This window comes from Achroia grisella, unplaced genomic scaffold, assembly GCF_030625045.1.
Source record: "Achroia grisella isolate CSIRO2021 unplaced genomic scaffold, CSIRO_AGI_Agris_v1 utg640, whole genome shotgun sequence".
Taxonomy (NCBI): Eukaryota; Metazoa; Arthropoda; class Insecta; order Lepidoptera; family Pyralidae; genus Achroia; species Achroia grisella.
The window spans coordinates 6,209,575-6,236,345 of NW_026712977.1; the positions used below are offsets into that span (position 1 = coordinate 6,209,575).

Consider the following 26,771-nt stretch of genomic DNA (forward strand, 5'->3'; position numbering starts at 1 on the left):
TTAAACAAATTAAATATACAACCCTTTTTTATACTGTAGTTGAATAGTCGCTATTTATCTATTTTTATTAGCATACATTTTGTGAGTGAATTATAAATAGACATCTAAACTTCAAAAAGTTTGTATGAAGGATTATTCGTTTGTACTGTAATCTATTTTTATCTTTTGAAGAACGTTGTTAAATATCATAAATTTTATCATTGGATCTTTTACTATCTACAATAATACACCTCGTATTTCGCAAGTTTATTTACTTACGGGATCATTGTCAATATTACTTTATTTTTGCCTTCTCTACTGCCTTGTATATTTGAGGTCCAGTAAATGTATTTTTAGGTACAGAATAACTTACAAATATGAATAATAAAATAAATCAAATAATTATCAGTCGTAACTAGTAATGAAGTAGTTATAGGATCAACAGCATGAAGCGAAACTGCAGATATGTATGATATCAAAATAATAGATTTTTTTAAATTATCAATGAATGTAGATCCTTATTTATATTTGTATATATTTCCTTATGTTATGATATTCTCTAACTAACCATAGAAATAATATATTATAATTGTATTAAAGGAATATATACCGTATATTATTTCAACTCAATTGCATGAACTAAGTAACATTATATGATTCGTTAAAGTTTAAATACATATTTAATGTAAGTATAAATACCTAAGTATAAATCTATATGGGATTGTTAAGCATTGTCAACTATAAGCTTTGAACTGAACATACTTTGTATTAGTAATGATAACCTAGGATAATTTACATAACGCCATTTAACCTCATTCTCAGAAAAGTGTGTACTTTGGATACTAAACGTTTAATTGAGTACTTAAATGTATTTTTTGTATTTGTTCTCATAGAAAAATTATAAATAAAAATCTTTGTATTGTGTGAGAATTGAACCCATCGAAAGTAAGACGATGCGGTAAAACAGTTGAGTTATGTACTCTTGAAATGCCCACCTAATACATATTTTATTCCGAGGAGAGAACGAACTACTAAACTATTATGAAAATCAATAATCATAACTAGAATATTATATGTAAAATCCATTAGCATAATTTCACACTAATATGGCCGTGATTTTAATATGAATACATATTGTTATATGCAGCAATCTATGGTGGAGCAGGGCGGCCATCCTACGGTGATGCCTCATCCCATATCGCTGGCGCCACCGAGCTCTCACCAACAACATTATGTACCTCCTCAAAGACCACCATATGCCAAGGAGTACTACTTTTTGGACATTGAACTTCGTTATGGATTGGTGCAGGTAAGTCAATTTACATAAAAAATATATACACATATAATTTTTAAGTTCCAAATGAACGACTGACCTGGCAAAATGGCCTATATATTTGAACAGCACTACGGCGATCATCTCATCACGTGAGCAATACATCGTTGTCATTCCTACGGATTAAGACGTAGTGAATTTCCAAGGTAGGACAACTATGTAATTTCAGAACCAAGGATGCCCTGCTTGGAGACAGAAATAGATGAGACAAAGGTATCGACCCAGATGGCTTACTTGAATGACTATCTTCATACAAATGATCACAGATTTCAGCAATAAGGATTGTAATAATAAAACCGTAAACAAACAAAAATGCAATGTTTCTTGTTATGCCTTGTTATGTAGAAAACTGTATATTATAGGTATTATTGCTATAATAATCATACTACTTATACTTATTCATAATAATTAATATATAAATAATAACATTAACCATTATACTTTTTTACATAAACATCACAGGTATATCGAAATTACGGCGTTGACCAGTAAACAAACAAATAAAAATTCGTACCAAATGAAAAATATAAGTAATTCCTAGTATCTGATAGAATATAACAATCTTCAAATGGTAACTGAATGTTATTAAAATTTACCAATTAAATGTAAGGAAAAAGTAGTTCCTTTCAAATAAGAATAGAACCATATTTCTTTGAGTAACATTTTGATTATATTTTTAAATTATACATTAAATCAATCAGAAAACTTTTATTGAATATAATTCTTTGTCGGAGTTTTTACCAACTATATATATACATATATATTGTGATATATTATAAAACTATTTATATTTAATAATTAATAACCACAAAGTACGTAGTTATCATACATAAGAAGGTATATAAATACATATATGTATGTTGATGTAAGTAGAACAAGCTAAAGTAATTGTGATCTACTGCAGTCATTCATCACAAAAAGAACATTAATATTCTCGTACTCAGTGTAGGCGCACAGCAATGAAAATAATGGTGGTACGACTTACAAACGCTTTTAACGGGAATATAAATTAAAAACCCACCTTTAAAAAGAATAAGTTCAATAGATTATCTAAATAGTGAATATTTAATGGATTCATACCAGTAACCCACATTTATCGCTAAATATGGAAGTTAAATGGCGACCGCTTATCAGCTGATATATTTGTTTTTTTATTCTAATGGGTAAGTTTATAGTTGAACTTAAACGGTCTGAGCACGACACGAAATGGGGGCAATATCGGGGAAATGGTGAGAGGCCTGAGAATGCCACAGCAAGGCCTGGACCGCCTCGACTGTATTGTTATCAATACTTATAATATGCCTACCAAATATTTTATCCCCACCATAATAGTTTTGATGTTATCCCTGATGCAAGTGTCGTGCGTAGGCCATTTATGTGGGGGACAACTTTACTATATACGATTAACAAATCTCTCCTAAGGAACTTCTCCAATTTATATCTGTTTTAATAATAAAGTGTGTACCTAAGCCGATTCTGGATTATATAATAATATGATGTACTTTCTCTAACACTACATTTTTCTAACAAGATGTTGCCATCAACATGTAAGTGTAATCTATAATTACAACAGTATATAGCGATGCGTTAGCTTGCTGTAAACAGTCTCCACATAATGTTATATAAATCGTCTTATTGAAGTTCATTTTAATACTTTTCGTCCTATGTATTATAGTTTATTTTAATACTTTCACGGGCCCAGCTCCCATCATTATTTTCATTATCGTTTTTAACATTATAAGTTTTAATATAAAGGATTGTGAGATAAATTGTTGTTTTTATTTCTTAATTAAACATCCTAAAATATTATTTAGGAGGAAATAATTACAAATATATGTCCTCGTATAAACATATGCGGAAAGAAGTACCTAATGAAATATAACGTACAATTTTTTGTTATTATATCTTTTGTTGAAAGATATATTTGAGTATAGGATTTTTTTAGGTACAAATATTTCTTAATTGTTATATAATAATGAAAATAACAGGTTAACTATAGAGACGACTACAATATGTCTACTTGCCTGCTAGTACACAAATCAACATACTTAAGTTATCTCGTATTAAATTGGACAAGAGCACCCTTTTGTATATTATTATACAATTATAACAATAACACTCAACCTATTGCCAATACAAACACAAAACGTATTTAATGAAAAGAGACAGAATTGAATAATATGAAATTGAAACGACTACCTTAATTGGAATTGCAGTACTTAATAAATGTATAGAAAAAGCTTTTGCAGTAACTGACATTTTTAGAGGTTTGATGGAGTCAAAAACAAGATCGCTTGGATTCAATTATATTTTTTTATAAATTGCTCATTTTCTAGCTAGCTGTATTTATTTTTCAGAATCTATAAAGGCTAATTAACTAACTTACTTTTCTCTAGTCTTTATTTAGACCACAAGTAAAATACCTACGTTCACTGCGACGTCTCAAAAAACCACCTTGTACCTAAACAAATAACTGTAACCTTACTTAACTGATCAATAAGTACGAATCAACAGTTTTTATTTCCCAAAGGTACTACAACATCTCTAAAACTCCTATAAGGTGTGTACTGTATGTGATATTATTCGTATCCCGAAGTAGAGAATTATTCTCATTAAAACATTTTTTTCTAACTTATCTAAAAATAGATTAATGATGACGGTTGATCGTCAATGCCCATTATGGTATTCATTAAGTATTAGCATTATTATATCTTCAATAGAAAGTAACAAGGCACTACTATTTCTATTATTTTATTAGAACTAAGATAAATAAAATTGAAAGCTCTAATTACGAACAGGGAAGTATAAACAACAAAACAAATAAAAGTCTGTAACACTTTATTGCACTATTAACTATATAGAAATACATTGTAACATTGATACAAAATAAGTGGAAGGCAGACTTAGGTAGGTACTAAAATATCTAAAGAAATGTGAGCAGTAGATATTTTCAGTTGATTTTCAGTACACGCTTAATACACAATTGATCGAGTCATATGTATTAATTAATGTCTAAAAGTAAACGTAGTTATTAATATAATACTTTATGAATAATATAATCTTACTATAAATGTAATATGAATATAGTTTTCTATTCTTAATTATAACTAGATTTACCCACTATAAAGGTTTAATAAACTAAACATCGTACAAAACAATATGACTGATTCTTTTATTTAATGTCTTCGCGACAAAATGCGTATGATGACGCAGTAGGAATATATTATGTACCACTCACTCATTAAGCACTCCTACACCAAAGAAGCCAACAACCGACAATAATTGTAGTATTGCCATTACAATGATATATTTGAATAATGGTAATTACATAAAAATATTTCATGCTTATCCTGCATTCAAAATTATCTGTTATCACAATCAGAAGTCGTTTTAGGAATGTCTTAAATTCAAATTTATGGTAAAATTCATTTCTGTATCATAATTTGAATATTGACCTCATTAAACAGCTTACACTTACTTACGTCATATACTTAGTAGTTTCATTATATTTGCTTTTACTAATACTCAGTCAGAACACGCTGTGTTTTATAATATTTAATAGCTCCAATGCCTGTACATATTTTCACCTACTCATATTTCCAATTATGTATTCTGAAAGCTAGGGAGATCTTTCTGTAAAAACCGGATCCAATCTCAATAAAAGGGTTGAAAAGTAAATAAATTAATAATAATATAATATAATAAATTTGCAACGTAATAAAATGGAATATAATAATATTGCAACATAATAAAATTGCATGTCATTATTCACCGTAATATATTGTCCTTGGCAGCTTAATGCGAGCAACAATGAAGTTTTCAAGGCTAACAATTTCCTTTCCGCCTTGTTATTGAAGACAGTGAAGTGCCTCACTTACCAAGTATCTACGTAGGTGTAGCTAATATAATTTCTCTACGCTAAGCAGTTTTGAAATATAATATTCACCAGTGCAGCAAATTTAATATACATTCACTTTAATGGAAAGGTAGAGATATCACATTAAAAATAGAGTTTTATGCAAAAATATTACATAATTTTATTGTATACATAGTTCAAAACCAAATCGATTTTCAAACAGACCGAAAGTATATGTACATAAAAGTTTAAATATTCTTTTTGATAATATTTAATATCGGATTAAATTGTCTACGGTAGCACGATAAACTATATTTGAAAAACTGTCTTTTATAATTTTAATAATGTTTACAATAGATCGAAGTTAATTTATATAAATTTACTTAGAGCTTTGGTAGGTAGCCTACTATCTGTATATTGTCACATGTCGTTATGAAAGTTTATCCGTCAACCTTAACATATACTATCAATTTAATGGTATCACATAAATATAATATTGATTGCTTTCATTTATTTTGAAAATGGATGTCGTTTGTAATCCAGACTTTTTTTGTATATGTCACTGATCAAGTAACTACTATGCTCTACTATGTATCACTTATTTTTGATTTTTTAATTTATTTTATTAATTTGATAAATAACATGTATCTAGTTATAATATTATAATAACTTTGAAACCAACTGTAGGAAATCATTGGTATATGGATACAAAAAGAAACATTGAGCAAAGTCAAAAAATTAATGTAATAAAATACAAGAGGCAGATACTTAGACACTGAAAAAATTATTGGATAATAATAAAATTATATATAAAATACATAATTTAAATAAAATATTTAGCTATTTAGTAGCATCAAATGATTATAAGTATATATACTCGCAAGAGTTTTCTAAAATATATATCTAATACTAGTCTACAAGAAAATTTTATACAAAATGTCTCTCCCCAGATCTTCAGCCGTTTATTGATCATTTAAATAGCCTCACAGTTCTAACTCAAATACTTGTTACACATAGTTCAGTATAAAGCAATTGAAAATAATTGGTAAGCTATTTAATCCATTCACTGTTTAATTGCTCTGCAAACCAGTGTGGAGAAATACCGATAGACCAATAATGTAAATTAAATTGTTAACGTTCAAAGTTGCTCTAGTCGGCTACCAATATGCTGGTATCCAATACGCTATGTAAAATATCTGAGCTGAGCACTAATTAGACTCTACCGACACTATCTCGCCCGTTTACCGACTTTATAAGGTAAATTAAATACTTCATTAGTTTATCATATGAACAGCGAAAAATTAAATAATATTATACCATTAATATTGAAAATTTCGTATTCTAATAAATAAAATTATACATTAAATTATGAAAGATAGAAGTAGACCACCAATTTACTCATCTGTTCGTCAATATAATAAGTGTCGTAAATATAGCTAATTAAAGAAAAACAATTTTAATAAACCAAAGAACGCGGATATTCTCAGATAAATAAAACTTTGAATAGACTATCACGCATATTCAGTTACATAAAAATCTAGAACAGTAAACTCTTAAAAATCCCATTAAAATTATAAACGTACATGAAATGATATTGTATTAATAATACTAAATTGGCTACGTTCATCCAAATATAAGTCACAATTAGTAGCCAAATCGTACTCAAATTTTCGTATTACGTAAAGAGTAAGTGCACTTCCAGGCTGCATAGGAAGTAACCTCGGTGAAGACAAAAGCATAATTCACAAAAGAACAATGTTACCGTTTCTTTGTTTTGTCTTCACCCTTGGGTTTGTATAATACTGAGTAAAAGCTTTAGCTTCTAATATTCTAAGTAACGTACAAAATGTGAACACGTAACTATAGCGACCATATTAATAAGTAATTAAATTACAGACTGTTTTATTAAATACTCGCTACAACTGCTATGTTAATACCTTTAGTAATGTATCTATTGGTACTTTAGACATCTGTTGTACTAATACTTCTAAATTATACGGCTTTTTTGTATGCCACTTAGGTGGCAAACAATAATACTAATACTAATAATACAATTAAAAGAAAGACTATGACGAGAAATATCATATAGACAAAATTGCACAGGTCAGCCCGTGCAATTTCGTCTGCGTAATATTTAGTTGCGGCTTCATTCCTATTGGTCATATCGATATGTTATATATAGCCTGAGTCTATAACCTTACTCAATAAATAGGTTATCTAACATTAAAGCAACTTTCACAATTGAATTAATTGTACGTACATACATCCAGATATTAGCTCCTAGAACTTTACAATGTCAGAATCTTTACGTTTTTATAATATTAATATAGATAAAGATAGCTACACACTACCTGTACATATTATTGTGCATATTTTTTTCTAATATAAATATTATATTCCATTGATATAATAATACAATAATAATTTGTGATTTAGACAACTTCTTCAATACCAAGTTATTGAAGAAGTTGTCCAAAAATCGAAATAATATGTCTTATAAGTTGGAAGGTTGTTTATATATTTTGTTAACATATATATTTAAGAAGTCTTAACACTGAAATATATGAACGACTAATTTATCCTTTATATTTAGATTATTTTATTAATTTAACTATATGTATTGTTTTAATTATTCCTGTTTTTTCTTAAAGCACTGAAGTTAAATCAATATACAACCTTAGATACTCAAAAAAGACTGTTGCTTACACATACTTTTTTAGAGAGTTAACACCATATTCGACTCGTAGATCTGTTATATCACCCTACAACGGTGTAGTAAGTAGCCAATTTATATTAAAAAAGTATTAAATAATAGCTTTTCATAAAATGGCACTCATTTATTATGCTATTAAAACTTTAATTATAACGATAAAATATAATAATAGCATAATAGCGCCACAACTCTCAGTATTCGCCGCGGTTTTCTTTTTTCTCGAACACTTTACAGTCACTGAGGTTTACTCGGGAACAGCGTTGCAATATATTGCAGCAAAATGCTGAGCGCAAACTGAAGTTTATCGAATATTACAGTGCACATACTTAAGGTATATTTATCAGAAATAACAATGTAACATATTATAACAGAATTATTAGATGAAAAAATTAAACATGTGTATATATTTTTTTATCATTTTTTTTATTGTGATTGCAAACACTTTATTTATTATTATATTCATAAATAAATAAAATATAAAATGAATACTCTGTCAATAGTAATGTCGTTGCAGTATAAATGTTTTAAATTGTCGATTGAATTAGTTTCTGAAACAACCCAATACTTTGTCTGTGTAACAGAAGTAGGCGCTTAGTTAATTAACATCACTCTATTAATTCAAAGAAGTACCTCTCGGAATTATCGAACTTAAACAGTACCCGTAGCTTCACTATGTACACAGCGATAACGTTAAATATGAACAGACAATTATATCATTATATCTATAAAAGAGATATTATTCAAACCAATTTGTTATGTCAACCAAATAAATTTATACGATAAAATACGTAAGTACCAGAAAAAATCTGGTTTCCCGGCGTGTAACTAACGAATAAAACATACTTCCTTCTGTGTGTACATTGTTCGAGGAATTCTAAAGGAATAACAATTTCCCCATATTTCTTACTTTTATTACCGTATATTTTTTTACCTATAAAGAATGAATGAACCAATGAAATATTTATTTCCAAGAAGCATATTAGGTAGATATCTTCGCAAAGTTTGTTATATATACACATATTATCTACGAAGCACCTCATCTTGATACTCGACGTATAGTTGTGGTATATTACATTTATAATTATATCCGTACAGTGATTAATACAGAAGATTAATTTTCCATTATTGCACGTTCACACCCCATTTAACCCGTTCAGATTGAATTATCTCGAGATTGTAATGGTTCCTACGTATGTTAATTTCGTCACACCTGTTAGACTGTCAGTTCCTAGATTCCTCAAAGCATTATAACAAGTGTTCATTTCATATCTATCTAGCTGATGTGTCTGATTTGTGTGCGTTCTTGTCATAGTAATGTGATACAAAATACGTTCAAAATTATTATATGTTCAAAATTTATACAAAATTATTCTGATAAATCGGACCATTGAAACAAACTAAAAACGTAAAGTAATAACTTTAATAATAAAATAATATATAGTTGATCCCGTCAATATATAATTCGTGTCATAAATCAAAATCAGTCAAGAGACTCATTTAGTTTTAATAATGCATGACATAAATTTGTCTTTAACCGAAATTAATGAAATTCTGAGTTAGTCACGAACGTTGAAATTGCATTCGATATTGCTTTCGATTGTAGTGGTTTTAGCTGGCAACACAAAGCCAATCCCGACAGTTACGGACAAAGTTAACAAATAGATTGCTATTCACAGTAGATGTTTCCTTTGGTCTGTAATATAATGTCAACATCTCGATTACATGTCAACATCAATGTTAGTCAGTGTAAGCCCGAATTGAATACGCGCTCTATATCGGGAAAATAACCTATTCTCCTTATACTGCCACAGATACTAAAATAGCTATTAAATAATGGGAAAATATATCTAACTATATTCTTCAGACCTCTGTAATTCTAGAATCTGAGGTAATGAAATTAAACAATGACTTAATTTTATTTAAATATTTTTATCCATACTAATATTATAACTGCGAAAGTATATCTATTTCATCTGTCTATCAAATGGCTGAACAAAATTAATGGAACACGTGAAAATTCTATCACGGGGACAGAGATAAAAGATAGCCTATGTCCAGGCTATATAAAAATTGGGCTAAATTGGGCAATCTCCCGTGTGACTAAATAAAGACTTTATAATCCGATTACACGATTACATATGAATAAAAAGTTCAGCAAGTTTCCATGTTTTATATTACTTATAAAAATAAAATCCGAAAAAGAATTTCCAACATGGTTATAGAGCCATATCTAGCTGGATTTTTAAAGTCTTCCATTGCTGACTGTACGACTAAGATTAATTTTATTAAAAGAAAACTTTCTGCCGCGCATAATAAGTTTCAGCGGAAACGTTGATTTCAAAACTAACATTTTTAGCAAAACAGATATGCAATATCAGGTTAATATTCCATGCCATATTAATATTCTTATTTTAAAATTTGTGTTCTCATTCATTCATTCACATCCATTGTAAGTTACTTACCACCTACTGCTACACTGCATAAAAGATAGTATATTATATGTTCACGTGAAGTTTCTATTGTCTCCTTCTGAATCCATCATTAATGAATTTCCAAGCAACGATGAGAATTATAGAAGTCACGCACATAAAAATAAGTAAGTGAATAATAAAAGGTTGTAAAAAGATAATAATATGTAAGTGAAAGTCAGTTGCACTAGGTACCTATTGTATTTGCGTGTGGAATGCCGCAAGGATTTCTAGAGCGCTTCGGGCTATTCGAAAACTGGTAAACTTGTTATTCAGTTCTAAATTAGTCATATTTAGTATTACCGCGAAAATTCTTGAATTACGTTTAACAAAATTTAATTAAGTCACCGCATACTTAAGTTTTATAAAACCAATACTTGTAGATCGAAACTTTTGTCGGCGTAATCGATTTGCCCCGAAAAACGAGCGTCGCCTAAATTTGCCTTCAAATTAAATTACTTATTCGAGTTGTTCACAGGTATTTAGATGTTAAAGTCACCTTTAGTATAGTATATACTAAAGTTTTGGTGGTTACTTTTTAAGCTAGTATAGCTACCCATAACTTCATCTGCATAAACTTTTCCCCCTATTATATTCTTTCCTACAAGATTAGTTTTTGGAAGAAAAAATAGCCTACGTCCATGTTCGTGATACATACCTTATTCAGGTCAAATTTAATTAAATACGTCATGACGTTTAATAGCGAGGTAATAAAGAAAATACAGGCAGACACACTTTGATATTAATAATATTAGTATAGATATATAAATATTTCAAATTAGTTTTCAGTATTCCTAAACCTCTTCAGTAACATATTTTTCTATAAAAAATCATATTTATGACCAGACCATACCTATACTATTTCACTCATAATTATATCCATTTTGTTCTTCTAATTTTATCCCTTTACTTTCGATTAATACGCGTAATAAATATTATAATAATAAGTTATTATTATTTCTATATAGGTAGGTATACTTTGTAAAATATCGTCTGCAGTGGTACGCCAGTCTCACCTATTTCAGTCGCCTTTCAGCTTCGCTTTGTGAGCATTTTTCAATTGAAAAGTGAGATAAAGCAATAAAACAACAGGATGTGGAAATATGTATAACATCTTAGTCCTGTCTCACCTATTTCAGTCGTCTTGCAGCTTCGCTTTGTGAGCAAGTTTCAATTGAAAAGTGAGATAAAGCAATAAAATAAAAGAATGTGAAAGTGTGTTATGTGTAACAACCTTAGTCCTGCGGAATAGTAACACATATAAGGACATATACAATTTAGCATTACGTGAAACAAACGCTAGTTTACCTTAAATTAAGCTTAGTTACATTAAAAAAATGACGTATTAAGGGTTGCAGTGATTTATGAATTATGAATTTTATGATTTACCCTGGTAGATCCTTAGATGGTATTAATATGTATTATATGTATGTTATACAAAGAGTTGGTTATTGATACTGGTTTTTAGTATTGTTGCTATGAATTTTGTTGAATAATCTATTATACATATATATGTACATACATACAGTATATTTATATTATAATACAAAAGATAAACCTACTCTTTCGCTTTAAAATCAAAACGTACCCGAACTTACTGTTATCTATTTTTAGGAATTGATGTATTGTTTATATTGCAGGTGATCGAAGCGCTGCACTACTTGCATTATACTTCTCATCAAATACACCGTAACGTGTGCCCGCAAGTAATCATTGTGACCAAACGGGGCACCTGGAAATTATTCGGACTCGAATTTCTGGGTATGTATTGTATGATAATATAATAAATACTATTTAGCCACTACTCACGGGATATTATTAAAAATACCCTTCCATAAAATATATGTATATTAGATTTATTTTTCGGTAATATTCAATATTTTGCTAAATATTTACCTATACTTATTAAGAGAGGAGGCAAATAAAATCTGTCGGTCCAGTTGTTCTTCAATTATAAATACTATAACTAACCAGTCTGTTTTATTAATATAATATAAATAAATAATACTATATAATAAGGAAAACCTCACCCTGCGAGCTAGTCTCACGCTGCCAAGGTGGCATAATTGAAGGAATGCACCATTGTACATGCTGCGCTGGAAATTAAATGAAAACACACTTCAGGCGTGGCAGCGTTAATACATATGACGTCGACACGATAGTAAGCTGTGTTGATTACAAATGAATGGCATTAATTTCTACAATAACATTCCGAATAATATTTTAGATCTATCTTTCATTAAATATATTTTAGTAAAGCCTATTAAGGCACAGTAAGTGAATACTTAGGTGACGACCGTGTATGGCGTTAGTTATTCTGGTACGGGATACATTAAACATGCTATATGTTAGACATATTCTTGAAATTATTTTTATATACGGGTGTAAAAAATATATACTAGTTGACATTCTCATCAATTTTTCTCAACTGAAGTGACAATAATGGGCAAACATAAAACAATTAATTTGCTTTCACTTTATATGTAACTTAAGTATAATTAAAAAAACCAGTACTCCTCCTCTCTTATTTAGATTTTCTTGCAGGGAACAATTTTCATGCATAGGTATTATAACAGTTAAATATTTAATTGTATTATAAATATTAAATACTTACGTATTTGAATAGATATTCAAATATGTATCGTAAATACTTATCAATCTATAAGGTATATACAAATTATAAGAGAATGTCCTTGAACTATCGAGATCCGTAAGTTCAACAGGTAATTGTCGAATAAAACAATTAAGATTCCAGTATATTGTAAGAACTTTTCCTTCGTAGAATTACGCCTTGACTAGTACTTAGTATACACGTAGTACATATTTAAGATGAAGGACACTGACTATATTTTGTTTCACATACATTATCTTCCAGTCAGGTGGACCAATTTGCGTCTAAAGCTAATGATATATAAAATTGGAAACGTCATAACAGTTAATCGTCAACACTTTAGGTATCATTACGCAATATTTTGCCCTTGTTGATTATTATAGTGTCTATTAAGCCCTATCACTATGATCACGCTTCAAATAATCTGTCATTCACAAAGTTTGTCCGAAATCTCGTCTCGTCGAGAGCGCACAAAAGTGTAGCAAGCTTCTTTCATTTTTAAAAATCAGCCAAACCTCGAAAACATTTTGTTGTTATATGAGTAACTCACAATGCCTAAAAATATGATTAATATATAATAAGACATATTTTCCTGATACTTCACAATATAGTGATTGATAAATTTGAAACGAGTATTTTAGGAATCGCTCCTCCATCGGCCCTGATATGTAAAAAAATAACGAGTTAAAATACGAGATACAACCATCTCTGGTCTGTTTTATAATAACAAAATATACTGGTAATAAAATATGAACTTTCGTATTTTTATAGATATAAAATATTAATCGAAGTAATGTTTTCCATTTATTTCATCCGTAAACATCAATAATGTAACATTATCTGACTATTCGTTCTGTTTTTACACATAATGAAAATGGGGGAACCGAAAGTAAAAAACGTTTTTATAATATACGTACATATATAACGTCAGCCTGAAATCTAATAAAGATTGAATTGACATTCTGTCTTAATGTTCGAATGTTTTGATTAATTTTACATGGTCCAGAGTGTTGTTAGTGTCATGCTAACATGGAACTAATTATATTTACCTAACATTTTAATTTTGTAATTTAATTTTTGATGCCTCTAATTTTGCTTCTGCATATATCTGCAGTTAAACACAGTCCTTTCTTAAATTTCCACTTCAAAATTTATGAATAATGCGAACTATGCTGGGGTTTTCAGCCTTCGATGTCTCAACTTTTTCTATAAGAACTTCACACGACCATATGTGCATTTAATGTGCCCTTATATTGCGGTGCGGCACCTATTGAGTCCGCCTGTGTAATAGAGTTAAGAAAGCTGTTAAAGAGACGATTAACTGTACTTAAGAAATGTACTACGATACAGAACAAACACAAAAGCTAATTGGAGCGAAAGTCAAGATACGACTTTGTAAAACGTCAGCGTTTTCCTATTAATTGACAGTTATATATTAATTGATCAAACAGGTATAATCTCCTTTGACTCATTTAAACATCATTTAAATGCAATGTTAAATATGTATATACCGATTGAAATTCAGTTTAAATTAATCAAACTAAACCATATTGCAATGTCACAAGGTTTATTTTTTCAGCATCGCAGACTATTATAGAATGCGTGCACAAGTGATTAAATCAAACTACATAACAACATTTTGTTTGCATCGTCAGTCAGGAATACGGCCTTTGTTGTTGTTTGATGTTGCAACAAGCGAATATAACGTTACAGTTAATATTATAACAGCAGCACTTTGATAAATAGTGATAGTGTGATAACAGAAACTAGTTATGATTACACGGTTATTTTTGTTTATATAAATTCCCCTACATACCTATATGTGTCTATTAATGTTATTATATATTTTTTTTCTGAATAGGTTTCAGGCTGACATATAATATTAAAAATATATGTCCATCTACCATTAAATTTCCACCATAAATTATTATTTATAAATTTATAGACATTCCTTAGTGTTAAATAGTTAGACTGACCTGTCAATTGTAAATTAATTTACTAAAATTATACTGCACTTAGATATTGCTAATGTTAATTTTGTATAACTTTATCAATTGAATATATATATCTGTTATATATATATATATATATATCACCTATTATTTTTTTAAATCACAATAAGCCTAATAATTCCATAGGGTAATACAATCGACTTGTCAGTTGATAGTCATTTCTTCTCGGGCCATACGAGCAGTCCCCGATGATTATTAAGACGTATTATACTGTATCTGCAGCTTATAAGAGCAATAAAGGTTACTGGCATCTTTTATATTATTACTTTCCATATAATGAGACATCCATAATTAAATTGATAATTTTCGCCATATATTATACGTTTCGCTACATGACGTATTCAATAATCTGCCTTAAATTATATATTTAATTAACGTTATAAAAGTTGACCTGCATACTTTGCCACTTACTAATAACTATAGTTATTTTCTAATGTTTTAAAGAGAATCTTCGGTTGTGTAGGCAGCCACTAAAAAATTACTCTACTAGAACAGTGTTTGTTGAAAAATGGATAGAAGCATTTAGTTATAAAAACTCAATTAACAACACAACTCTCCATCTCCGAGTCAGCCTCCTACTCATATTTTATACATATCAACTACTTATAATGTATGTATGTACATTTATTTTTAATGAAATATACTTCAAATTAAATTTAATACTGAAAAAAATACAGTTACCTACTTTAAAAATATAGGCCTATTCGCCTTTCAAATAACTATAAGATACAATGAGGTCTCATTGTATGGTAAATTTATATAAACATTGTATTGATTACATTTTTGGCTAGATTTATTTTTATATATAACAAGCAGAAAATTGAAAGTTCCATAATTATTTAACTATTACATATTTTTTTGTTAAAGTACTATTACAACATCCAAGAGTTACGTAAACTAATTAAATGTGACCAATTTTTATATTATTTTCAAATTTCATGAAATATAATTACCTAAAATGTAGGTATTATTCTAATTTTGTTAATGTCAATTAATTAATTATAGTAATACTTTTTTTATATTAAACAAAGGCATTAATTTTAATGTTATGATTAAGGTAAGTCACTGCCTACGTTATAAAATTGGTTTAGGCTATTTATGGAGATGGAGCAGAGGGCTGTCTGAGTTTTATTGGCGCGAAAAAGTCGTTATAAAACTTTTCTACTTGTAAAAAGAGTTTTATACATTTGTGCTTGTGACGGAAAATATACACTAGATGAAATAAAGGTTTTATTTTCTGTATGCTAGTGACAATAAGTCAGCAATCGTTAATGCAAGTTAAATTCCATTGAATGAAATTCTCCAAATAAATAAAATCGATATGTAATATTAATATATCTATATAATATTGTATATAATATTATATTTATATTAATGTGAAATTTATGCATTAAATAAAAAAATCATATACCTTATGTTATTCATACTTGATTTAATATTAAATATATACAATTCGTCAATTTATCAAAAAAGATAATGTGAATAAATTTTATAAAATTTGTTTTAGTACATGTATACCTAAGATCTATACTTTTTTTAATTTCAATCATTTGCTGTTGAATATTAATCCGAGTGCTCGATAAGACGATTCTAGACTTTTTTTGTTCAATGTTGATATTGATTTTATTGATATATTGAGTTAAAGTTTACTTCCTGTTTAATCAAGTGTCACTAATTTCATTTGTGCCATGTGGTACTCTCTATTTTGTCGTCTATAGATCGATACGGAAATTAATTGAGTTAAACTCAGGTAAATTCTCATCTACCTCAGGATACAATTATAACTACGCTATAATTATATATAATACAAACATGCAGTACATTAATGAGATATCTTAACGTGTTTGCATTGTATTATATAATATTGTATGTCACTGCTCATCATTTTTTATTACAAAGAAAATGTAGGCAAAATTATATTCATTATTAAATACTTATTTGTTATTATATCATATTCTTATATAAAATCATCAAAAATATTATTGAATATGGAGAAGGTTTCTATTTGCAAAGTATTATGATAGCTTTTTTTAATAATCGAAGATAAAATCTTTTTTTCTGTCATTATCAGTATATATCTATTTGAATTAATACCTTATAAATTGTATAATATAAGTTATAAGTTGTAAAATGTAATTGTAAAATTATACACATGTGAATTGAAGTAATATATGTGTGTATGTTAACTGCGCTCATTATGGGCACCACCAATTTAGCCGCCGACATTGCTTTCTGAGAAAATGTCTAGTGTTGAGAATTTCAAATGACATGCATCCGGACTGTTGGAATCGTTACTTTCGCTGTTGAAGTGCTTCCGTATGAGTTAATACAAATGGCGACGATCTCCCGCTGTAGAACTTTTGAATAGCTTATGGTAACGTCTAGTTCAATAATGAGGCAGTATTGTACCACATTTATATTTTACTAGCTCTTACTCGCTATTTTGTTTGTTTATTTTTGTATAAAATACAACCAATATTCATCCATGACATAATTTCTATCTTCACATTGATTTAATACAGTTTCAGCCGTTTAGTCGTAGTTGTTAGTTAATCAAACGTAATTCTAGGACGATATATGAGACATATAAATAATTTGCGTATTTTTATTATACATTTTCACCTAAAAATAGAATATAAAGATTTTTCTGGTACAAAGATCTATTACGCAATAGTGAATTAATTAGAGGACAAACGTGTCTGCTTGTAATTGTTCTACCTCGTCATTTCCTTGACTGATGGGGTAAGCATATTATACACAAGTCTGAGAACCAAAATAAAGAAGGATGTTTAGTTTGAAAAAGAGTATTTAATTATTGAGATTTTGAGTTGTAGTAGTAAAAACGTAACTAGTGTAGTCAGAATGTATGATTCAAATAAGAGATCAAGAAAAAGGGATATACCATATAAGGGGACATAGATACAGCAATTTTAGCGTGAACTTAAGTGTGGGTACCAAATACACTTATAATATAAAATTTCAGGACATTTAGTCTTATTATACTTGGTTATATAAGTGAATAACATCATGTAATCAACATTATTTTGAACAGAAAACGTCATTGGACCTGATCCTACGGAGATGATGACCGTGTCGCCGTGGTCCATCAAGGTGGCTAAACTCTCTCAGCCCAACCTGGATTTCTTGGGTAAGTTAACATTAATTATTTTTACACACAATATATGACCATCATCAAAATAAAGTATTTTTGTGTCAATGTATATCTCTCACTAACTCTCGAGTAAAAAAATGGCGATATTGTATAAAAAATCCGAGAAACATCTCTAAGCTAATTCCCTGTTACGTTGAAGTCAAAATTTACCGTGTAGACGCCACCTTATCACCGTCTCTTTGATCAATTTGGTTAAAAAGAATTACATACCAAGCTGTTTAATGTCACAAAAACGAATTCAAAAACTTTCTGGTCTATAAGTAGAGGTCGCAAACTGGGCCATGACGTCTATCCATTTATAAATTTAGAAAACAGCAGATTCAATCCTAAGTGCAGATATAAAATATTCAGCCCCTCTTTAAATAGTGACTTACTTCTCATAACAACGTTTCTATTTTCTTGTTTTATCATTATTATATTTCAGTGAACTATGATTTATACAAATGTAAATCGTTAAATATAATATTTGATTTATACCTAAAACTAATAACAAGATTCGAGCTTAACAATATCAATCATATTATACAAATCTATACCTATACTCTAAGAAATTACCGCTATGGGTAGATTATCCAAAAAAAAGTTGAACACGTATCTCATCAAATTTTATATTTAAGTCTGAGTTATAAGTAACGAATATTCATGTTCAAAATTCACTTACTTTCATATATAAAAACTATGAACTTCTTTATTATTTTTTTATGGACAAAGAATTTATCAAGAGTGCAAATCTTATAGGTATATCGCTTGGGTGGTTTTGACTTAGTAATGATAATCCAGTCAGTTAGGACTTACAACTTCTGACTGACTGACTCAAATTATATATTTATTACTATTTTTTGCTCACATGACTACCAAAAATATATAAATGTGAGCAAGGGTAGGCTAATCTTAAAACTTCGGAAACACTTTCATCTAATCAACGAATAACAAGTTGAGAGTCTTTGGTAGGAAATGATAATGATAAATGAGAAGACGATATTAATAATAAACAATATAAAATTAATGGCCGTATCGCTTTAATTTATTAAACACTTCGTCAATATTTATATACCTGTAGAGCGGGAAATTGCCCTCTCAATTTACCGCTCACCGCTTTTGTTTGTGAAACACACAACAAATATTGACTGCATTTCTGCATCAAGTGATACAAATATAAACATGACCTTGTTGTCTTGGATAAAATAATATCTACTTAAGTGATGTTTACACTTCAACAAACAGTTTACACTTTATTAATGGTATTTATATTTTAAAAAATGCATCTCTTCAGCTAAAAGTAGGTAGGTGGCCGGAGACAGTGGAGGATGGGATGACATGAGAGTCAGATTAGTTAGCCTATGTTGGTGAATTCATCTAGATAAAACCACAATGGTTTCCAGGATGAGTCGCAAGGATGTCGACTTAATAAGGTATTGTACATTGCTAGCAATGGCACCCATAGTTGCCGACAATAAACCTAAAGGATACCTTTGTCTATTTACATATATTATACTATGTATATATCTCAAATAGATAGCTAAGTAATTGACGTATAGGCGAGAAATCATCCATGTATTTACTACTCGTATAAAAAGACGAAACTATTCTTTCATAGCTGAATACTTCATATGCACATAAAAGTACCATTTTATTTCGATCATTCAATAGGCACGTATAAATATTACATATGAAATAGGCGTTACTAGTTCAGTCTTCTATCTATGGATATCCGTCATATTTAAAGATTGAATTGATTCATACTTTTCATATTTAATTATTTAATTATAAAGCTATGTGATAATATTTGAAGATTGAGACTAACTAAAAATAATAACAAGAAAAAAACGTGAGAGTTGAGATTCATTTCAGTTCTTTTCAACTGAAGTAATTAGCCGAATATTACGTTCATAAAAGGCCGAAAAGGCCTATATGAGTAAATATTTTTATTTCATTTCTTGACTCTACCATTAATTATTTTTTTAACTGTGTTCTGTGTCTCATTAGGTTATCACCTAGGCTACAACTGTCCTATGCATAAATTACTATTTCGTGTCTATATTTTAAACATAAATTGTTAAAATGAGTGTTTAATATTGTTATTGAACAATTTTAAAAGTTGACGTAAAATTTTTGTTCCAGCCGAGCGAAATAGTGTCCTTACCGCTAGGCGGTTCGCCGCCATCTGAACTTTCTACTGAAGCACTAGACCATTTCGTATCTCTATATAAATCAAATGAAGTGGCGCCATGTGAACTTTGTGCGATCGTAACAAAATAAACGTAAATTCTACAGAAAGCAATAAAACAATGCGTGTTATATCTATAAGACAATGTTTAAAATTATTTTCTGAGTTTATATTTTAAAAAATCCTATATATACATATATTCATTAAACATTGTTTTTTAATAGATACAGTTATATTTGTTAATATATTTTTATTAATAAATTTAACTGAATTTGTCATTTTAGTTTTAGAAAACATATATAAATTGATTGATATGAATGTAATTAAATAATGGTATAATTTCTAGACTTCTGAATTTAAGTATACTATTAGTGACAAACTAAATCGGTTGTAGTTAGAGCAGACTATTCTCTACAAGTCTTTACAATCAAGGCATAAATCAATTAGTTCCATCCATAAATGCACAGGTAATCAAATATGCTTGGCCCCAATGATGGCACTAACTGCACAAATCATGTGCATTCATAGGTATGCGTACAGATTTTGAGCTTCCAATAAATGAGCTGTCGTATTTACGTCTATACCGCAATTTTAGTAGCAGATACAGAATTAGAAATATGCATCATCATATTTTTTTTAAAGGACAAAGTAAGGGTATCGATAAATATTTTGTTTATTTTTACTACCTTACTTACTTACTTAAAAACATCACAAAACAACAAATTATTGTCAATTATTAAATAATGGATGGAATTGAAAATAGATAGCCCATCTATTTTCAATTCCATATCTCTATGGACCATTTAGAAAGCAGCTGCTATCCGAGAGACTCAGACAAGTTCTGACGTACAGTTGGGTATTAGATATACAGCAAAATCCATGAAATGAATCCATGTATAAAGACTATAAGATTGAGCTCTGAACGATATTGAGTTTTGAAGTTTCTTCGGCGGCGCTGAGAATAAAGTTTTAAGATCCCATCATGAGGCTTTGATGCTTCGGTCTCATAAAAATGGCAAGGATTTGTACGTCTCATTAATATAAGAGACTAAAACGGGTGGTATGCGTAGGCATATATAGTCATAGACAGCTCTGTACATCTGCGATTACATGGATTTACTTCATTATTCTGACTCCATGTCTCTTTGAATCTTTAAGTTTTAACCTATATTATGTCATGTATAAGATTAGATTAAAACGGAACCAGATATCTTAAACCTTACTCATCAGATATGTGATATATTTATATATATATGTATATATATATATTATAACAAGCCATGGGCAATATTAACCAGTAGGGCATTATTACATACATACGTATTAAACAGTATAATATCTTACTTTTGGTGCAATATAATATTTAAATAAGTCGTCTTTGTTCCATTTTTTCTAGCACATGTTACAAATAGCCCTATTAATCGAATTTGGTTGCAGCTCCTGAAATCCAAACAAACGGACAATGCAACATTCTGTCCGACATGTTCTCACTTGGACTGGTGATCTGCGCTATATACAACAACGGGAAGCAACTAGTACAAGCAAACAACAATCCCATGCTGTACATGAAACAAATTGAATACGTAAGTTGGAAGAATTTATTACCAAGTTTCCTTAGTACTAAGTTAGCATTCAGTCTCTCTGCTAATTAGTTGTTTCTATAAATTGCAGCTTGTTAGTGAACTTAGTAAAGAATCACTTTGAAATATCAAACAAAATTATGAGGTCACATTAAATACAATATTTCATAAGAACTCTTTGTTTGTAATTGTATAATTTATCCATTTCTTTTAATACTTGTCCTTATTTTCTTAATAAAACAATTTAAATTAAAAGTTCTATTTTACAAACCTATCTATCTAGTACCCAAGTACTCATAGATATTGTATATTAAAAATTTTAAACATTTATTTGATGAAAATTATTCCACGCGTTATCAATTTTAGTACACGAATAAGAAGCACTGTATTACAGAATCAATTGAAATATTCTTAGGGGTCCGAATAAAAAGTTAAAACGAAGTATTTATGGTATAACTTTGTCATTCAATCCGTCTATTACACGATTTCAGAAAGACAACATATGAGTAATTTGAAATAGTTTTAAATACTCTCTGTTCATTCATAATGTGAATTAAAATGGTTTTTACTATTTTATAAGAATATAATTTTCATCAAAAACCCTGCATTGTCTAATAATACATAAGCTATATAAACAATCTCATTTATGTCTACCATCTATGTATATCTTTAATCTAACACACATATATCGTTATTATATTATTGGAGATTGTGCGTAATTTTCTTTTTATGATTCCTATAGTTAACACACATTTTTTGACAATATATTATACATATATCATACTTGCTGTTAACTCAAATGAGTTCACTATTGTATTATCATACTTAAAGGTAAATAAATTAACTTATAAACAATATACTAACATAAATTGTTCGGAACCCTCAGTGTACGAGACCGACTCATGCTTGACTGGTTTTTATTTTAAATCCTCTTTGTTTTATAATATTTATAATAATCTCAGGACAATTCACACAGCGCCATCTAGACCCAAGTTAAGCTAGCTAATGCTTGTGTTATGGATACTAGATAATTGATATAAATACATAGATTTTTTTTCGTAAATACATACATATTATACATATAAATATCCAGACCGATACAAACATTCATACTCATGAATACAAATGTTTGTGCCGTGTGGAATCGAACCCGCGACCATCGGAATTAAAGCTGTGTGCTAAACCGCTAGACCACCGAGTTCGTCGAATTATCAACAATGACCAACTATATCCAATAGTATAATTAGTCCATACTTTATATGCCTCGTACTATATCTACGAATCTATCTGTACTTTATGATGTTTAATGAAGGTAATCGGAGTCGACACTGTACAAGCTTTTAGTATGATTACTATTTACATATTTCAGCGTGCGCTTATTATATTTGATATCTTTTTTCAATCATAAAAGTGCAGTTCCATTTATGTGTAACAACTACCTATGACCTATATGCACTTATCACTAATATAGCTTACAGTATATTGAATGGAAATCCCAAGTATTTAAACTGCTTTAAAATAAAGGTTCTAAATATATATTTAGTAGTATCAATCAATATGCAAATTGACTGTAGCATTATTATATCTAAAAGAAACCATTAGCATATTCAGATTTAGGAATCTTACGTCTGTTATAATAGACTTTTAGGAATATCATTTTTTTATCATTTAATTATTATAATAGCAATTAATAAATAAATATATTCCATTCTGAAGCATTTCACACACTTTCCAAAATATGAATATAATACAATTAAGGACATATAAAACATTCTTCTTTTATAAACTCTTACTGCCTTAAAAGATAAGCAAGTTAGCAACACCTAAAGTCTAAAGAAAAACCAAATGTAGAATATGTATAATTTTGAACTCTACAGCACTGAATAATTATTACTATTTAATATTATAGCCCAAAATCGTAAATGGAATCAAGTATTTCGACCTCATAAACATAATTAAGAGTTTCAATTACACATACACGATGTACAAAATAATAGAATAATTACTATTTGTTAATTAATAAACAATATTATGCTTTTGACAGTTTCATAATGATATATTACCTCCCGTTCATATTACAAATAATATGTATGTATGTACCATGTTTAAGTTAATTAATGCTATAATAGTCAAACATTTTGACTACCGGATTCATTGTACTATATAATTAGGTATATGTAGTCTACATAATAGAAAGTTACCGCTTATTTAACCACATAAAAATTATTTACAACCATGATACATGATAACCATGTACTGTCTGTTGTATATAAAAGTCCCTAGTACAAATTTCAATACACTAATAACTTTAAAACATTGATGTAACCAAAATTATATATTTATACTAATTATAAATAATTATTGTTGCTTGTCATAATTATAATATTATACTTTTGAATTTCAAATCATGTGGCCAATAAAAATACCTTTTCTATAATATCTGTTACACCCTGATACTCTAAATAAAATGTAGCATTATATCTTAGTAAAATTAAAGATTACATTTATATTAAATGGCACTTAGTATTAAAAATATTTAGTCTAACTTATGATTAAAAGATTCTGTACGAGTTATAATAAAATACCACAATGGTTAGTTGTGCATGACGTATTCAGAACATGAATTTACCAGAAATCAGTATTTAACATTTTATTGGAAGTATGGTAATTTTTATAGTGTCCTTATAACAAATAATTTACTGATGATTCTTTGCGGCCATATATAGTTGGACCATCAACTCAATGCTGTGCTGCCACGCATCCCCGCTGGGCTGCAGGAAGCTGTCCAGCGTCTGCTGTCCAGGGACCCACATCCTCGTCCGACTACTCAACTGTTGCCTCTGATAAAGTACTTCAAGTAAGATTAAATCTGCCTGCCTTTATTGTGTAATCGTTTCTCGCTTGCATTAAAAATTGAAAGTGAGCAAGTTAAAGAATCAACGTGATCTTTTAGGGGAAACTTACCTTATTCGTACTCCCTAAAGGAAACATATAATTTGAAGCGTAATAAAAATAACATGTAACATTTATTCAAAAGAATACTCAACAGCATTTTTCATTCAAATTTAGAAATGATAAACTATAACGGAATAAAATACTGAGAAGAGAATATGAAGATTTAAAAAGGGTAGAAAAGTTGGTGATGTTCGTTTGCAATGGACATACTATGACACAAATAGAACTATGCTATTTTTCTTATTTTTATTTTTAACATAATAACAATTACCTCGTTAATCATAGGTAATTAACAAAGTAATTGTTTCTTCAATTTTAGATGTTAGTATATAGTACGTCTATAAATATTATCTCTTCAAGTAAAAACGTTGCAGAAAGAGTTTTGTATTTTTCCAGTACAAAGTTTGGAAATCAAGATCTGTGAGACCTAGTTTTACAAACTTAGAGTACTGGATCTTTATTACTTTGCCGTTCTCATCATAGAATTTATAAACTTAGGTTTTATTTTCATTTGCTTCTTACACTTGTACTTTTCTTTTTTACAGATAGGTTTATCTTGGTATAGGTTTTTCTTTAAAAAGCCCATACTTTTGGGTCTAATTTATTTAATTTTTAATCCGTCTATCTGCAGCTATCAAGGTCACTTTCTGTATTACTATTATTATACAATACAGTATTAGTTATATTTTTCTTGTGCCATGATAATCATATTATATTATATTCTATTATTACTGTAGCATTTGTTCCAGTACAGTACAGTAGTTGGCAATTAACGTCAGTAATTTAATCTAGGTATATTGATATAACCCTATACTTGCAACATATCTAAATCAACATACTTATATAGTATCAATACAGTACCTATAAATTCCTTACTTTTCGAATAATTATGGACAGAATAAAACTTAAAAGTTTTGATGGCATACTATTGGTTTCTTATAACATTTATAAAAAAAATATTATAGAATACAATTTATAACCAAGTACGTTTTAAGCGAGTTTCCCCTACTTACATTATTAAGCATGATGATTATTAATAATATACCTTTGGTAAATTATTATATATAACAATTAATACCTACATCTATTGTAGATCCGCCGTGACTAGTACCTGTAGCAGTTCCCGAAGTAACAGTCTACAATTGATTATGTTTATTCTATGGCAACTGTGTATGCTGTATATATATGCTTATGTTTTGGCTGACTTGTTTATGTTATGAATTGTAAGAAGCTTATACTATTACTGCTGTAAATAATTTTGAAATAAGCAGCTTACGCAATTAACATTGTAAATGCCTATGCCAGAAATGCATAGAAGTCAGAACCGCAACATAATTAGAAAAGTTTAGATTCAGATATATTGAATTAATTATATAATTATTGACGATACCTATATTAAATACTTGTCATAACCGTCATCGCCGTTGTTATCTATGTATAAAGACTAATACGCAGATTTACAGTTCTCGCATATAATGGAACTTTTAAACAAATACGAAACTCAAAAATTGTATTCGTATTTATCAGCAGGTATAATTTATAATGTGTTAATAAAGAATAAAATATAACATATAAAAACATATGTATATACCATACAATCAAAATTAGAATTACATATTTAAGCTATTCACATCAGTGGATTACTGAACTGCATGAGTACTTCACGGTACACAAATAACTATGTACTCGTTTTTAAGGTTGGTATCCTAAAAACGAAAAAACCAGAACCCTTATAGGATTAATTTGTTGTCCGTCTGTTTATTTGTTCATTCGGCTATCAAGAGCCTTTATCTAGGAAACGTGTGAAAGTGTCAAGTAAAATTAAAACGACATACTCAGGTATATAGTCCTTATGAACATGAAATTGAAACGTAACTGAAGGCCATTTATATCTCCAAAAAACGTTATATTTCAATACTCTCATG

General features: G+C 29.0%; 1 protein-coding gene across 1 annotated transcript in view; it reads left to right on the forward strand.

Moving 5' to 3' along the window:
- The window catches only part of LOC131849301 (SCY1-like protein 2), a 99,855-nt gene that overhangs the window by 62,486 nt on the left and 10,598 nt on the right, over positions 1 to 26,771 (forward strand). The window contains exons 3-7 of the mRNA XM_059199341.1: positions 1,127 to 1,288; positions 11,990 to 12,110; positions 18,025 to 18,120; positions 21,749 to 21,894; positions 24,618 to 24,748. Coding sequence (XP_059055324.1) covers positions 1,127 to 1,288; positions 11,990 to 12,110; positions 18,025 to 18,120; positions 21,749 to 21,894; positions 24,618 to 24,748 — 656 coding nt within the window. The remainder of the gene's footprint in view (positions 1 to 1,126; positions 1,289 to 11,989; positions 12,111 to 18,024; positions 18,121 to 21,748; positions 21,895 to 24,617; positions 24,749 to 26,771) is intronic.